We start from the raw sequence: 16,693 nt of genomic DNA, 5'->3' as shown, positions 1-16,693 counted from the left end.
GAGGACAACCAATTCAATAGGCTGAGCCCTTGATCTTGGGGTTTGCCCCTAGGAAACTCACTCCTGCAAAGGAGAAGTTAAGCCTACTTAAAATTATGCCTAAGACTTACTCCAAGAACCTCTTTTGTTGCTCAGATGTGGCCTCCCTCTCTAAGCCACCTTGGCAGGCGCACTCACTGCCTTCCCCTCTACATGGGACATGACTTCCACAGATGTAAATCTCCCTGGCAATGTGGGACCTGACTCCAGGGGATGAGTCAGGACCCAGCATCATGGGATTGAGAAAGCCTTCTTGATCAAAAGGGAGAAGAGAGAAATGAGACAGAATAAAGTTTTAGTGGCTGAGATATTTCAGAGTTGAGAGGTTGTCCTGGAGGTTATTCTTAGGGATTATAAAGCTATCCCTTTTTAGTTAATGGTGTAGCAAAGTGGCCAGAGGGAAATACCTGAGACTGTTGAACTGTATTCCGGTAGCCTAGATTATTGAAGGCAACTTTATAAATATATAGATCTTACAGTGAGACCATGTGATTCTGAAAACCTTGTGGCTGATGCTCCCTTTACCCAGGGTATGGACAGATGAATTAAAAATAAGAAAAAAAAAATAGTAAGGGTGGCTAAGGGGTTAAAAAAATTGGGGTAGACTGCAACATTAGTGGTTAATGAGAGGGAGCAGTAAGTAGTATAGGATGTATAGTTTTTTTCTTTTTTTCTTTTATTTTTTTTTCTGGAGTGATACAAATATTCTGAAAATGATGGTGATGATGAATATACAACTATGTGATGATATTGTGAGCCATTGATTGTATACTCTGAATGTACTGTACGGTGCATGAAGATATTCCAATAAAAATATTTTTTAAAACGTACTTTGAAAATTATTGCTTTGTGTGTTTATATATTTTACAATAAAAACCATTAAAAATAAATGTGATGTTGCTAGAGAAAAGCAGAATAACAAATAGTATTGACACCATGATTAGAGCGAGAGCCATGTAAAAATATATAGGTGGAAAAATACTGAAAAGGAGAATATGAAAATGATCACTATTCCTGTGTATGGCAGTCAGATTGTGGGTGACTTATTTTTAGTATAAAGATTTTATTTTACACTGTTGTTATAATGCCTTTTCAAGGAGAAACGTACATTTTTTTTAGCATGGGCAGGCACTGGGAATCGAACCCGGGTCTCTGACATGGCAGGCAAGAATTCTGCCACTGAGCTACCACTGCACCTTCCACATACATTTTAAATTTTTAAATCAAGTTTCAAAAGAAAGAAAAATAATCTGGAATGAGGATCAGACATTTCATCTCTCTTTTCCCTCACCCTGATTTATTTTTTCCCACCACACCTATTACCACCTGGTGTATTAATTGTTTATTGACTCTCACCTTCCATTGAGTATAAGCTCCAGGAAAGAGGGATTTTGTTTGTTTTGCTCATTGTTATAGCTCAGACCCTAAAACAGTAACTGGCACATAGTAGGCATCCAAAAAATATTTGTTGAGTGAATAGATGAATAACTTCCCTCCTCTTGGCCTATGGCTAGGTGACAACTGATCCCAATGAGCATTACACTCCTTGTGGTACAGCTTACAAGTGAGTCCTTGCCTTATGTGCACAGAGACAATAGGTAGACACCAGATTCTGAGTAGAGAAAAAGTTTATTTAGCAAAGGCTAGCCTCGTGAAGATGGAAGGGCAGTCTTCAAATCTGTCTTCCTGAACTGGAGAAACTTTCAGTGTTTTATGGCATTTAAACATAAGCAGACAGGCTTACGATAATAAGCAAGGCAGTTTGAGATGACAAGGTCAGAGAGTCTAATTACTGAGTATACGTAGAGTGATTACATACTTAGACTACTGTGCATGTCAGGTGTGCTAGCCTGGCTTGGTTCAGCAAGATAGTTTAGGAATTTGGGGTGTTCGGTTCTGGGCTGACTCATATTAATCAGTAAGAGGCTGCAATGGCACCTGACTTCAGGGTTGCAAAATAATATAAGCGGATATAGGCAGGGCCAGTCACAAGTTGTTTTGCTATTGTCCAGTTGCAAGGTGCAGTTTCAAAATGTAGCATCAGCAAAACAAAGCATCTTGGTTACAATTCAGTGAGTGTGATTTTTACTATTATAATTAGGCAAAGTTTTTTCCTAGGTTAGCCTTCTTTTTAACTGCACATGTCTTTGCAGCTAAAGCCAATTAAAGCTGGTCTGGCCGGGGCTGTTAAAAACAATAATTTATGTGTGGGGTGTGTAGGTGGGGATTTCAGATATTGGAGAAACTTTTGCAACCCAATCAGGAGGAGCTACTTTGGAAAGTGGGTCAACAGTGTGTGGGGGGTTACGAAAAACCCGGCAGGGTCTGCTATACTTGGACATCCATCATGGGAAGGGCAGCTGGGACAATGTATTGGGTTCATTAAGCCCCATCCACAGACTATTGGCTTCCTCCTCCTCTAAATCCCTCCTCTCGGAACTCATGCTGACCTCAGGTATAGCACCAACCCACCTGCATGAGGATGGTTTACTGTATCCCTCATTGGGCAGGGAGCCACTTCGTGAGGGCATGTATCAACCTTGACTTCTTATCACATGATGAATGCCCATAATGGGCAACAGTAAATGTCTACTGAGTAAATAAAATTTTTATTCATTTTCATATACATCCAGAACTTTCTATCAAGAATTCCCTCTCGTCCTTGAAAAGATCCTGCCCACTTACTATCCTAAGGATGAATCTCTACTTTCATTTTATCAGAGTGAGTCTCCCCAGTCCAAAGAACCCCAGAAAGTCAGCATGCTCCCCTGCACCCTTTACGAACCACAAGCAAAGCCCTGGCTTGGAAGGAGGTGAAGATCCCACCTGTTTCTTCTTTAAGGTCCTGAAAAAATTTCTGATTGAAGATGAAAGCCACACCGCTAATCTCCTCCACCTTGGCCTCAGCTGTGCTGTTTCTGTTTATGAAGTTGGCTGTGATTGCAATAGCCAACTTCCCACGGAATTCTTTTCTTCTGAACCCTGCATGAGAAGAAAGGGAAAAATGGGTCTTTCTTCTGGATTTGGTGTGAAAACTGAAAAAGATTATTATCGAGAATGCTGCTCTCAAATGCCTCACAGACTAGCGAAATCAGAATTCAGGATCTTTAGAGAACCAGGGCAAGCAAAAGTGCTGAGATTTGTTTCCAAGGAAGAAACAGGTCCATAGGACTTTTCTAAAATCAGCAGCACTCCTTTTCTAAAATCTATAGGACCGACATCCTGGTTAGACTTCAACAAATAAAAAGCTAAAGCTGTCACAGAGCTCCTTTTAAACTTTTGTTAGGTATTGCTGCTAGATACATTCACAAAGGATCTATATGTACTTTGAACTTATATGATTAAAATTATTTTGCTTTTGTATTTTCATGTAGGGCCCTCCCTGCCCCCCCCCCCCCCCCACATCCCTTCTTTGAAAAATAGGATTACTAGATTAAATTACTGCAACAGGGTTTTAACAAATTTTCCTTTTATCTTCAATTCTCAGTGACAAGCAATTAGTACCCACACTCAATAAATGTAATTCTAACTTGCAATTACTACTGGTCAAATGAATAGAGGTCAGGGTTGCTGCTAAACAACCTACAATGCAGACACAACAAAGAATTATTAGGCCCCAAATGTTCCAAGGTTGAAAAACCCTGGTCCTAAGCTATTCAAATAGGACCAGCTCCTTCCCACTCTTTTTTCCATGTTTATAAAATGCAGATTATACTCAAGCTATGTATACATACTGGATTTTCAAATATAGAAATATCAGTCCCATTAAACCACCAAAATGGCCCATAAATCCTAACAGTACTACATCCAGGTTGGCAGCTTAAAAATTCTTTGTTAGATATTGATTATTGATTGGGATGAATGATGGAATTGAAGAGAGGAAAAGGAGTGGGGAAACAGCACTGCTGCACGACAGATGGAAAAGGCCTCAGATGGTTCAGCACACACCCTGAATTTCCCAAGAGAGTCCCTATTTCAGGGAGTGTGTTCTATCCTAAGAAGATGTGCCCTCACAGTCAAACATACGCAGCCGACAGCCCCTGAGCAAGGCAAACTTAAAAAGCAGAACTTGGGACCATTTTGTCCACAACCCATGGTCTGTGGACCCCTTTGTCCATAGACACCTAATGATGTCAGGTCTGCGGTGGAGGTGATTACAGCCATCTCCTGTGAGGGATTTCTATCTCATGCTGACTAGATCCTACCCCAAGAAAGCATATTCAACCTACAGCTTTAGAACCCTGAGAAGCATATTATTATCAGCAGTGAGTGTGCTTAAAAGTTATAAAAAGAAGCAAGGGTCTTCCTTATGGAGTATTATATTTGAAAGTAATCCAACACTATCAATAAATAGTATAAAAAAATCATTTCAGTTAGATGAAATAAGTGTGAACGTGCTTAGGACCATGGCTTTGCACATGATTGGTTGCTCAAAAATTGTATGGTTGATTTTTTTCTTTTAATCTCCATGATACTTTATCTTTATAAAGCAGTTTTATATACTAGTCCTTTCTCAGTCTTCATAGCAATGATCTGAATGGGTTCTATTAGCCATGTTTTACAGATGAGAAAACAAAGGCTCAGAGAAAGCTAAATGACTGTCCTCTAAATTGTGTGACTCACCAGAGCTTGGGGGCGCGCACAGTATCTCAGGCACAACAGAATAGTCTTCTCTTCTTTCAAGAACCATTCAGCTTTGGCACTTGTCATCTTTCCCAGTCTTTCCTATGCCGTCCCCTGCCACAGCTCCCTCCTCCACCCCCAAGAAGAGGAGTCCTCACCTTCCAGGGTGTTCCTGCGGCCATCAGCACCAATGATGACATCAAACTCAAACTCCGACAGTGAATGGTCTGCAGGGAGGTATTCTGCCCTCCAGCCAATTTCTACCAGGTTGGAAAATGAGATGAATTGGCAGAGAGAGGAGAGAAGAGAGAGTGATTATATCCCCTTTATGCTGGTCATTAAAAAATGGACAATACAACCATGTAGGTACATGTGCTCCAGGTAGAACCTCAAAAGGCCTAGAGAAGTCCATATTTATACTGGAGTCCTTGTGCCTTTGTATCAATTCAATCCAGGACATGGTAAACCAGCAACTCTGAGTTCGTGCCTGGCTTGACTGGCTTCTATAAAGGCTGGGAGTCTATCCTCAAAAATTCTCAAGCCAGTCTCACTTGCACCTTATTTTTTTCAAAATACGCATCACTTTCTCTTCAACCCTACCTCCCGTATTTCCCAATGCCTTCCCATTGCTAAAAAGAGCCAAAAGAATGTGCAGGTTGTACTGAAAATAGTTTAAATTTCGGCTTCATTATGTTCAGAATGTTCTTTTGTGCAATGTATTATCTTTTATGAAAATGATTTCTGGTGAAACGTTGCTGGATACACATAATCAGGATTTAACATCCATTAGAGGTCTGGGAAAGGCTAAGAGCACACAAGTGCCTGCACGCTAAATAATGAGTGCTGTTCTACCACAAAAGCCAGCTAAAGACTCCCCTGAGTTCTCAACTTTTCTAGGAAGAGGACAGAAGAAATCAATGGTAACCTGTGGAGGAAGCTACAAACGTCTATAACACTAAACTGGCTAAAAATCAATATCCTGCCCAGGCACCAGAATATTTTGACAATGAGGAAGATACAGGGGCGTTGTGAACAAACTCTCTGGCCATGATGTGTGTTAAAGATTATAATTTAAATAAATGATTATAATTTAAACGAACATACCAAAAGGAAAAATAAAAATTCCTAAATAAGATATTCTTACAGTAATGAGTTTTATGGTAAATAAATTATACCTCAAAAAAACTCAAGCATATGATATACCAAATAATATCTTGAGTACTTATTTCATATTTGTTCTACAAGCTTTACTGTCTTTACTCAATCCTAAAATATCATATGCATACATACAAGAGTGCATCTACCTATATGTATACACACATATATACACACAGAACTTGAAAAGCACATGCATGTGCTTTATCAAGAAACCAAATCTATGACTTTTATCCTTCTTACCCGTCAGACTTCATTTGTCAAAGTGCTGCTACTTGACAGGGTAACCAAATTTGTAGGCTTAACGGCTTAATAATAAATCCCCTAAGAGTTGAGGAGCAAACTAAAGTGACAGCAATGGGCAGAAAAGGTTAAAAGATTGTTCAGTAGAATTATACCTAAAGCTCTCAATAAGAATAACTCTTACAGAAATATCTTCCAAGAGCTGCAAATGTGATTTACATTTTTCACTATCTAATTTCTAGACAGAAAAGGAAAATACACTGTACTTTTATTTTCTTGATCTTCAGGTGGCTCTAGAACCTTCACAAACTCCACATTCACATGAATTTCAACTCCCAATATCAGAGCCACCTTGAACAGGATAAGCTGTAGCTGACGAATACCTGTGAGGAAAAGAGGAGATAAGACACAGTCATTAGCAGTGGCTGAGTGCCTCCTATATGCAGAATACTCTATAGTCACTTCTCAGTAATCTCTGAGCATAGCAATATACCAAGAGATGATTATTGAGCACTAGTTATATGCCAGGTACTCTGCCAAGCATTTAACATGTGTTTTTCTCTTTATCTCTTACAGTGAGTCTTTGATTTGTTTTTTTTTTTTTTGCATGGGCAGGCACCAGGAATCGAACCTGGGTCTCCAGCATGGCAGGCAAGAACTCTGCCTGCTGAGCCACCATGGCCCACCCTCAGTGACCCTTCGAAATAATTATTCTAATTTTATAGATGGGACATTGGAATTCAATAAGGTTAAGTGATTTGTTCAAGGTCACAGAGCATGAGAACTAGAATGTGGACCCAGGTCTGTTTGACTCCATTAGATAATGGATAATGCTCTAGCCATTAGAGAATGCTGTAAGGAAAAAGGCTCTTTTCCTTGCCTCTTTCCTGGGCTCTGGGTTTGACAAGATCAAGATGGCAAGAGGAGTAGTCAGTGATCAAATGGTTCATTATGGGTGGGACTTACCCATCCATTGGGAACAGGGAAGGGGTGTGAAATTCTCCCCAGAAAGCTGAACTCACAATTTTCCATCTTCAACCTACTCTCCTAAACTTCCTCAATGAGTTGCACCTTTCCCCCTATTTTTGTCCCTGCCATTTAACACAAATGGGTATATCTCCAAATATTTTTCCACAGAGTGAGAAGTTTAAACTTTTTCTTGGTCCCTCTGTATTTAGTTGGCTTAGTTCATTTAACCCTTATTAAGCATCTGCACTGTACTACATATCATGCCAGGCACAAGAAGTGGAACACATTCTCATGGAGGAAAACCAAGTAAGCAGATGGGGTGAAGCATGGAGGTTAGGGGATCAGGAAGAAAGAACAGGGACTGATGTATGGTCCTAGAAACCTACTGAGGAATGACAAAGAATATCGAATCCCACAAAGAGATTAAGGAATATGAAGACTGCAAGAGGCCAGGAGACTTGGAAGTAGAAAGGTACTGGGGACCTTGGTGAAAGTCACTTTAGCAGGAGGTGGGGGAGAGATCAGTCTGCCATGGAAGGGGGTATGAATGGGAAGTGTAGACACACTCTAGACCTCCTCTTTCTAGAAGAAACTCTTTGAAGTCAAGAAAAGTAATGGGACAGTAACAGAGAGCCAGAGGAGCAGTATGAGGGCAGGAGCAGGAAGACTAAATGAGGGGGCAGGTGAAAAGGAGGGATGGAACCTAGAAGGATTAGTACTGGACAAGAGGTGGCTAGCTTTTCCTCTATATGGGGGGTGAGAGAAAAGAATGGCTTCTTGGGTGAAGGCCACTGGTGAAGGGGAGAGAGGAACAGAATGAAGATTTTTCTATCTGATGGTTTCTCTTCCTTAATGCATGGGTTGGAGATGATCTGCTAGGAATGAGGAGGCTGGGTGTGGAGGTTTGGAACAGCCACCACGGGAACTGGAGGAGGACACTGAAGCAAGGATGGGGAGAGAACCGCAGAACAAAGTTGGGGACAAAGATGCAGCTGGGTGTTGGCAACTATGGTCTGAAAGGAAGCCAGTTGGCTGGGGGTTTAAGTAGTCTGTCCACCCCGGGTCTCTGAAACTGTCCTTCCTGGGGAGGCATGGCCTCTCTTATGAGTTTCAAAGCTCTCAGTCTATCTTGTTCCTGAACACTGTAGGTGCTCAAGAAATCTCTCTGCTTTCCTTCCCACAGGCAGTGAGCTGCCCTTGAAAATGATTATGCTAAGTGTTTCAATTCTAGCACAACTGTACCCTGTGATATTTCCAAGGACTAGGTCTTTAAAGGAAGCCCTGTCAATTGAGGGGGAAGAAGGGGCAGAGAAGGGCTCTGGTGGGGAAGCCAACCCAAGCCCCAGACCCCTCACAAGGCCAGCTCTGCCACCTCAGGAGGACTTTACGAGAAAGCAGTGTGCAATGTTGTCATTCTGAACTGCTAACTGATATATATCCTTATGTGGGTGGTGAGAACATCCTGAAAGCTGACTCTGCAGCTTTCTGAGCAAATCCAAATTTCTTTGCATTGGACTGCTGGAGTTTTCTCATCTCAAAGTGGGAATAAACTTCGGGACCACTGCTGGTAAGTTCTTCTGTGCAGACTAAATTACACCCTATTGTGGCGGTTAATTCTCTCCAGTCATTCCCTCCTCAACTCCCTCCACATTCCCATCACTTCTTGTAAGAACATGGCTCTCAGAGTTCTCCTCCCACCCACTTCCACAGAAGAACACTGGTTAAAAGAATGCAGACCTAAAAGAAAAAGAAAAAGAAAAAAAAAAAGAATGCAGACCTGAATTCTAAAGTTTAGAGAACACAACTGCTTCTTGATCACTACATATCATTGGATATGAAAAATTTACTGACCATCTACTATGTGCCAGGTATAGCTGCTAAGTACTTTACCAACTTGAGCTCATTTAATCCTCTCAGCAATTCTGGCAAACAGGCACTAACCATTTTTTATAGGAGATAAAACTGAGACTTGAAGAAATTAAGAAATTAAGGAATGTGACCCCAATCACCCAGAAAGTAAAAGACAGATTCTGAACCGAAGTCTTTTCAAACTTTTGAACTCCTCCCAGAGTACTAACCATTCTGAATTTCAAGAGTCACTTCTTTTATATAAAATGGCTAAAGCCTACAAAGCTGCAAGGAGGGGTGCTGTCACTCTCAAAGCTCATTTGCACAGATCTCACCCCAAGAGACTCAGGCAGGAGGAAATGTCAGGGCAGAGGGGCCTTGGCATTCACCCTTTCCAACCTAAGCACTCAAGGATGACCCAGGACCTGAAATCCATATGCTTTACCTTTCCCCCTCTTCTAGCTGAAGCTTCATCACAACACCATCTCTCTTAAAGCCTAAGGAAACTTTGTTACAGACTCTGTCAGGAACATGAATCTGTTATCCTTCTGCTGGAAAACCTGCCTTGGTTTCCTAGTACCTGCGGTATAACATCCACACTCCTTTGCACAAAAGGTCTTCAACCACCTGGCCTACTGAATAGTTTTATGTGGCTCCCTCCTCTGAACTCCTCTAACAAGTCTAAATCTGTTAGCGCACATTTTATTACTGAACTCCCTGAGAATGCAGATGTGTTACAGACTTGTGCCTCTGTTTTCAATATTTCATTCTTTCAATAGATGTTTCCTAAGCACCTGCTATGTGCCAGGCATTCTTTTATGTTCTAGGGATATGCTGGTGACCTCATGGTGCTTTCAGCCTAGTGGGTGGAGCATGGGGCCTGGTACAAAAGAAGACCTTTATTAAGGTCTATAGTTGGATGTGTGGAGCCCCCAGGGACTTGCAAGACAGAACATCTGGGGGATCCTCGGTGTGGAGAGATGTGTCCCACCCAGAGTCAGCCCCTCCCCAGAGGTGCTCCCACTGGCTCCACTCACTGATGTGGTCGATGGAGCCAGCACAGAACTTCCCATAGAACTTCTTGGCTCCCAGGCCCCGCAGGTCATGGATGGTGAAAGGCCAGAGGTGTAGTACGTTGTTCCGGGAGAAGCTGTCCCTCTTCTCCACCACAACCACCTTAGCCCCCAGGTAGGCAAGTTCGATGGCAGTGCGCAAGCCACATGGTCCTCCCCCAATGATGAGACACTGTGGAGGTGAGAGAGGAGAAAGACATTCAGTGACCCCCAGCAACATGGACGGGATTCCCCAGTCAACAGCACAGCTGAGATACAAAACCCAACCCATCCAAATCAGTTAGCAGAACAAGCTGAGCACCTTCTGAGGCCTGCCATTCAACTGGCCAATGGACATCACCTTTGAGCCAACCATGCACCTACTAAAAAGACTTGAGGAGGAGATACAGTCCATTGAGAATGAGGTTCAGAGTCAAACTGTACTGGGTTTAAATCCCAGCATTTGACCTCCTAATTTCCTTACCTGTAAATGGGAATCTATTACTGTTTCCTCATAGGGTTATAGTAAATAAAATTGCTTTTAAAAAGCATATGGTACATCTTTGAGACCTTTGGTTAGGTAGTGCTTTCTTAGATATAGCACCAAAAGCATAAGCAACAAAAGAAAAATTAGAAAATTTGTACTCACCAAAATTAAACATTTTTAAAAAAAAATATATTTGTACTGACAAATCTTCACACACACACATAGTCCACACATGGTAAAATTAAACACTTTGATACTTCAGAGTACACAAAGGACACTTCAAAGGAAATTAAGGAAGTAAAAAGGCATGTAACAGATGGAAGAAAATATCTGTAAATTATATATCTGATATGGGACTAGTATACAAAAAATATAAAGAATTTTTACAACTCAACAACAAAAAGACAAATAATCCAATTAAAAAATTAGCAAAGGATTTGAATAGACATTTTTTCCAAAGAAGATAAACAAATGGCCTAATAAGTACATGAAAAGATGCTAAACATCATTAGCTATCAGGAAAATGAAAATTAAAACCACAATGAGATACCATTTTACATTCACTATAATGGCTAGAAGAAAAAAGACAGACTATAACAAGGATTGGGAAGAACGCAGAAAAATTAGAACCCTCATACATTGCTGGTGGGAACATAAAATGATGCAGTTGCTTTGGAACAGTTTGGAAGTTCCTCAAAAAGTTAAAAATAGAGCTACCATATGATAACCACTCTAAGGCATGTGCCCAAGAGAAATAAAAGCATATGTTCACACAAAAACCTGTAAATGAATTTTCATAGCAGCATTACTCAAAATAGCCAAAAAGTAGAAACATCAATCGTCCATCAATTGATGCACAAATAAATAAAATGTGGTATTTCCATAAAATGGAGTATTATTCACCTATAAAAATGAATGAAGTACTAATATATGGATGAACTTTGAAAACACTATGGTAGGTTAAAGAACTAGACACAAAAAGCCACATATTACATGATTCCATTTATATGAAATATCCAGAATAGGGCAGGATGGAATGGGATATAGAGTTCCTGTCTGGGGTGATAAAAACATTCTGTAATTAGATAATGTTAGAAATTGTACAACATTGTGAATATACTAAAAACACTGAATTGTATTCTTTAAAAGGGTAGATGTTATCATATGTGAATTTTATCTTAATTTAAAAATTTTATGAAAAATAAAAGCATTCAGTATAGAGCCAGTACACTCTAGGGTAGATGCTATTATTCTTATTGCTGAGACCAAGTCCTGTCCTCTAGGAACTCTTAGTCTAGGGCCAATTCTAGACTCATGACAAAAATGACTACAATCCTGTGTGGTTAGTTCTATTTGAAGCCCAGAGGAGGAAAAGCTAATCCTGACTGGCAGACTGGAAAAAACTTTCACAGAGCAGAGTCTTTAAAAAGTTATCATTATTATTATTGTTCTCATTTTTATATTATTATTGCATTTGTTGAACACTTACTATGTGCCAGAATCTGTTTTAAGTGCTTTATGTGCTTTTTCAATCCTCACAACAAATCTGTGAGAAATGAGCTATTATTATCCTAATTTCAGATGGGGAAACTGAGGCTCAAGGATGATTCACTGACTGAAAGAGGCAGAGCCAGGATTCTGAGTACAGGATCCAAACCCTGTACTGCTTCTGTTTTGCCAGGAATAGAAAGAAATAAGGACATTTCAGCAGAGAGGATAGCCCATTCAGAGAAAAAGAGAAAGAAGTTCAAGATGGAAGGATACTTTGGGGAAAGAGAAGAGGAAGAGAAAAGAGAGGAGAGTTAGTATGGAGCCAGATGCAGGTCTTAAATGATGGAGCATGGCCCTGGTCTTGCAGGCACTGTGCAGGGGACACAAAAGGACTCTGTACCGACTAGTCCCATGCTGGCTCTCAGCAGGCACTGCAAAGCTGGACAAGACAGGGTCCTGCCCTGAAGAACCTACAGCCTACAGAAGAAGAAGGGAAGACATAATGACCTAGCCAATTACTCTGGGCAAAAGCCCATCTGTTCAAACCAAATTGTGAGGAACAGCAATATGTATAAAAACAGAAAAAAATGGCAGCATTCTGACTGAGAAAGGCAGGGCCATACCCACTCAGGGTCCCACATGACTCCCACGCAGACCCTGAAGCACCTCCCTGAGGCAAGAGTTCACCTGAGGGTCTAAACAACTGAGGATGCTCCAGGACAAGGGAAGAAGAAACTGCACCTACACGTCAACCTTGGCATTGCAGAGGCATCTGGAAACTTCCCCTCTGCTTGGAATCAAACCTTATCTTAAAAAAACATTCCCCTTCCCCCTAGCAAACATTTCATGATCCAGTTATCACTCATCTGGGGCCTCCAGGGTCCCAAAAGGAAAAAGCATATCAGGAGCTCCCACACCACGACCAATGTGGCTTACTGGATGGAACCTTCCAGAGAGTTTATGGAAACCCAATTAGGGGAAATGAAGTCATCTCCAAGATAGAACACACTCCAGAGATGCTGGGGAGTAGGTGTGCAAGCCCTCTTGCTTCCTTTCTGATTACAGCTGGACTGGGGAGGACCAGCTCTCTCCAACCCCAGCTCCACTCATTATCTCACATCCCAAACAGTTCCTCCAGCTCTGACATAGCCAGACAATGATGGTCATTTCAAGCAAGACTCAAAATCCTGGCATTTGTGAGGTTTGCTTTGGGGTTAAGTCTGGATTCACTGCATTTCTTTGCAGTTAGTGCATCTTTTCCTGTTTGCCGAGTTCTGTCACTCCAGGGCCAGGGATGGAGCAGGGGTGGGAGGATGTGGGGTGGAGAAGGGTAGGAAGGAAGCAAGGTGGGTAGGGAAGGATGGGTGCCCTCCTGCATCCTTCCATCCATCAGGCCTGATCCAGTACCACTCCAAGAACAAGGCAGGAGATCCTTTCCCACCAGTTGGGGGGCTGCTGTGAATTTTTCTTGCAAACAGTAGCCGCGTCCTGTTTCTGACCCTGCAGGCTAAACCTGAAATCCCATCAGCAAAAGCTCAGTTTTCCCACCATCCTAGGCCCCACCACATATGTCCTTTAAGGGCCTGAAATTTCAGAGACACCGGTTACACTGTAATCTAAAGTAAAAGAAAATACCAATGGGTCTAATTATACAAAGGGAGAAAATCTGGTGCAGATGTTATCAAGGCCAAAGAGAGGGCTTGTTGGCAGGGGCTAGGCCAGTTCCCCTCTAAACACGCTTGTTATGATTAACATGGGAACTTGGCGTTCTGACAAGAGGTTGAATACCACGGCTGCTACATGCCTGGGCAGAGGAGGAGAGAGGAGGACTTCCCAGTGTGCACACAGTTGATGCTCTGGGCACTGGCGAGCCCAAACAGACCACGGATGCCAAGGACAGTGACAACCCAAAGAAGCCCGCTACCTTCCCAGGCCCATCCAGCCTATTGCTACTGAGCTCTTACTTCCAAGGAAGGAAAACTTTTAATTTAGACTCCGCTTTCAGGCTTTCCTTGAACCACCAAATTAGAGTGTAAGCTTCTCCCTTTGCTCCCATAGGTTCTGTTTTTAGTGCTATCCCAGAATATTAATCTCTGCACATTACAACTACCATCATCTAACTCCCAGCTGGACTGAATGCTCTTCAAAAGCTGCCCCATATCCTCTGCATTTTTGCATACTCAGAACTGGGCACAGTCCTGCATACAGGAGGCTCAATAAGCAACTATTGGATGAATAGGCTTTCTACACCCTCCCTGCCCACCCAATTCTAGCTGTCCATCCCTGACCAGGATGTTGGGGGTTCACATCAGCCGGGGTCCATTTCTGCAGACTCCCACCCAGCCAGGGGAAGCTGGGTTCTGCCAAGGCCACCGGCATCATGGACGTCAATGCATCTGTGTGCTCAGGCGACATAAATTTATGACTCAGTGGGGAGCAGGGCAGATCCAACACCAGCAGGAAATTCATTGTATAGATAAGCCCAGCAGTGTTTAGGCCTCCACATCGGTGGAGGGGAGAGACAAACACCACATGGAAACATCAGCTCTTTTTGTAATCAAGGAGTTGAAGAAGGGATGATGACCAACCACCCACAGCCAAGGCGCAAAGGGGTGGCAGACCCAGCTCTCACCAGACTCCTGCTTCACAAGAAGAGCCTCACGAGCACCACCCACTTCTGGAGAACATGGTGCATCTTCCAAACACCCCCCTCCCCAGCCTGCAAGTGAGTGGGTGTGCTGAGACTGCGCCAAGAATGCTGAAGGATTCAATCTCCAGAGGAAGACGCTGAGGGGACAAGAAGTTAAGCCAGGCGTCAGCAGTCTGCGGGCTTGATTTCTACTTCTGAATTCTGCCTCTGCCTTCCTTGGGGGCTCTGCATGCATTTACCCCAGTAAAGTGGGTGCAGAAAGCCAGTATTTGGGAGACGGCAGGCAGAAGGGGTGTGCCACTGACTAGCCCGCTCTGAACCTCATGAAAATGATGACTATGGTATATAAAACATATTGTGCCACGCACTGTCTTAATTATTTTATTGTGTATTTCCTTTCATAGTAGCCTATGAAGTAGGTATTATCCCCATTTTATAAGTGAGGAACTAGGCAGAGAAAAGTAAAGCAACTTGCCTGAGGTACCCTTATTATCTCAATTTTTTGGCTAAGGAAGCAGGCAAAAGAGGGTAAGAAATGTCTCCAAGGCCACATAACGAGTAAGTGGTCACGTTTGGATTTGAGCCCAGCAGTGTGGGTCTGAGGGCCGGACTCTCAGCTACCGCATCATGTTGCTTGTCTGACAGGTAGACTAATTTCAGGGTGTCATAGTCAGGAGTAAGGAGATCATACGGGGAAGTGCTCAGTTTGAGGTCTGGTAAAATAAAGCAATTACACTCCTCTCAGCAAGCACCCGGCAATCTCATGAGTGGAGCCAGGGTTCAGGCTGAGTTCACAGGACTTCTGCACAGAATCACTAACCCCACGTCCAGGCTGGGCTTCATGTGCTCCTCTGGAGTGGAAGTTTAGAGACCGGACAGAACTTGAGCCTGTGCAAGTCCCAAGAAGCCAGGCTGGCAGGTGCCATGGCAAGAGGGAGTCCAAGCACAGACAGTGTAAGCCTCTCCAGTGCCTCTGAGAGCTGCCTGCCCTGGCTGCAAGCCAAGGGACTGGAGGCCACACATGATGCCATCTCCCTGGTGGTAGAAGCCTGCCCAACATGCTGACCCTGAGGCAGCGCTCTGGTTCCAGGGATGTGCCATCCTACTTCCTGGTTTGGTTCCACAGCCCCACGGCTCACAGGATTGAGCCACTGATCTTAACCCAGGAAGGAAGGCCCTGATGGTTGTAGTTACCAAGAGTAAAAACGACTTCACAGCTGAACGGCAGGACTGAGAGATTTCAAATCTGAGGTACTATCCATAGGCTGGTGGGGGTGGAGGGCCTTGCGTGAGAGTGTGGCCTCACAACCCCACCCCTGCAAGGCAGTGCTGAGGGGGGGTTCATGAGATATGACCACCAAGAGCTCTAGCCATGGAGAATTTTCTGAGAGGGGACTGGCCAGATGGGGGTTCTTCACAGTGTCTCCATGGGCCACTCTGGGCAGGAAGCTAAACCTCATTTGCCTGGACAGCCCCTGCCCTGGTCTGCCTCTCTCCTGTTCTCATTCACACCCAGTTATTTCTGAAGAACTATTACACACCATTTATTAACCTCAGAAATTTACAGAAAGGAAATGGAGAAAGATATCCAGTTCTCCCTGACTCACCTTTAAAAAAATAGCATGAACTCCTCCGAGAAACATTCCATTCCTTTCTGTCCTTCCCTTATAGTGTAAGGTGGTGCTCTCCCTTTCTTATGAGCCACTGTAACCAGTGACCACAAGGCCTGGCTTTTTGGGGGCCGTTTCACTGGCAAATATCTCCCCACTGGCTTCCTAACTCTGTTCACTTCAGACTCTTGGTTTGGAAGTTATGAGTCCAGTTCTCATGGCTCTGCTCAGTGCTGCTCATATCTCGTGTACCGTACCACCTAAAGCATGAGGTCCCTGAGGTCAAGGTGTAAATTCTGCCCCAGCCCAGTGTCCAGGCCAGCAGGAGAAGCCAAGAGGGAGCAGCTAGTAGACCCATGGCCCCAGTCAACTTCAGATCTCAACTTCAAATCTCTAGGTATGATTAACTTAACCAACCCAGGCTCACCTCTGTTGATTCCTAACTATTGGGAATAGCAATAGTAATAGTAGTAGGAAAAATAATTAATAATAAAAACTGGAGCTACCTTTTATTGCCTGCATATAA

General features: G+C 43.1%; 1 protein-coding gene across 6 annotated transcripts in view; it reads right to left on the bottom strand.

The window, feature by feature from the left end:
• The window catches only part of MICAL2 (microtubule associated monooxygenase, calponin and LIM domain containing 2), a 275,324-nt gene that overhangs the window by 176,919 nt on the left and 81,712 nt on the right, over nt 1-16,693 (bottom strand). For all 6 annotated transcript variants that reach the window (XM_077114007.1, XM_077114008.1, XM_077114009.1 and 3 more), the window contains exons 4-7: nt 9,915-10,122; nt 6,327-6,443; nt 4,821-4,922; nt 2,866-3,021 (exon numbers count right to left, since the gene is read on the bottom strand). In XM_077114007.1, the coding sequence (XP_076970122.1) occupies nt 2,866-3,021; nt 4,821-4,922; nt 6,327-6,443; nt 9,915-10,122 (583 nt within the window). The remainder of the gene's footprint in view (nt 1-2,865; nt 3,022-4,820; nt 4,923-6,326; nt 6,444-9,914; nt 10,123-16,693) is intronic.

Source organism: Tamandua tetradactyla, chromosome 8 (genome assembly GCF_023851605.1).
Source record: "Tamandua tetradactyla isolate mTamTet1 chromosome 8, mTamTet1.pri, whole genome shotgun sequence".
In the NCBI taxonomy this organism is placed as follows: domain Eukaryota; kingdom Metazoa; phylum Chordata; class Mammalia; order Pilosa; family Myrmecophagidae; genus Tamandua; species Tamandua tetradactyla.
Note: the sequence above shows the minus strand (reverse complement) of the source record. Positions and strands in the feature narration are given on the sequence as shown.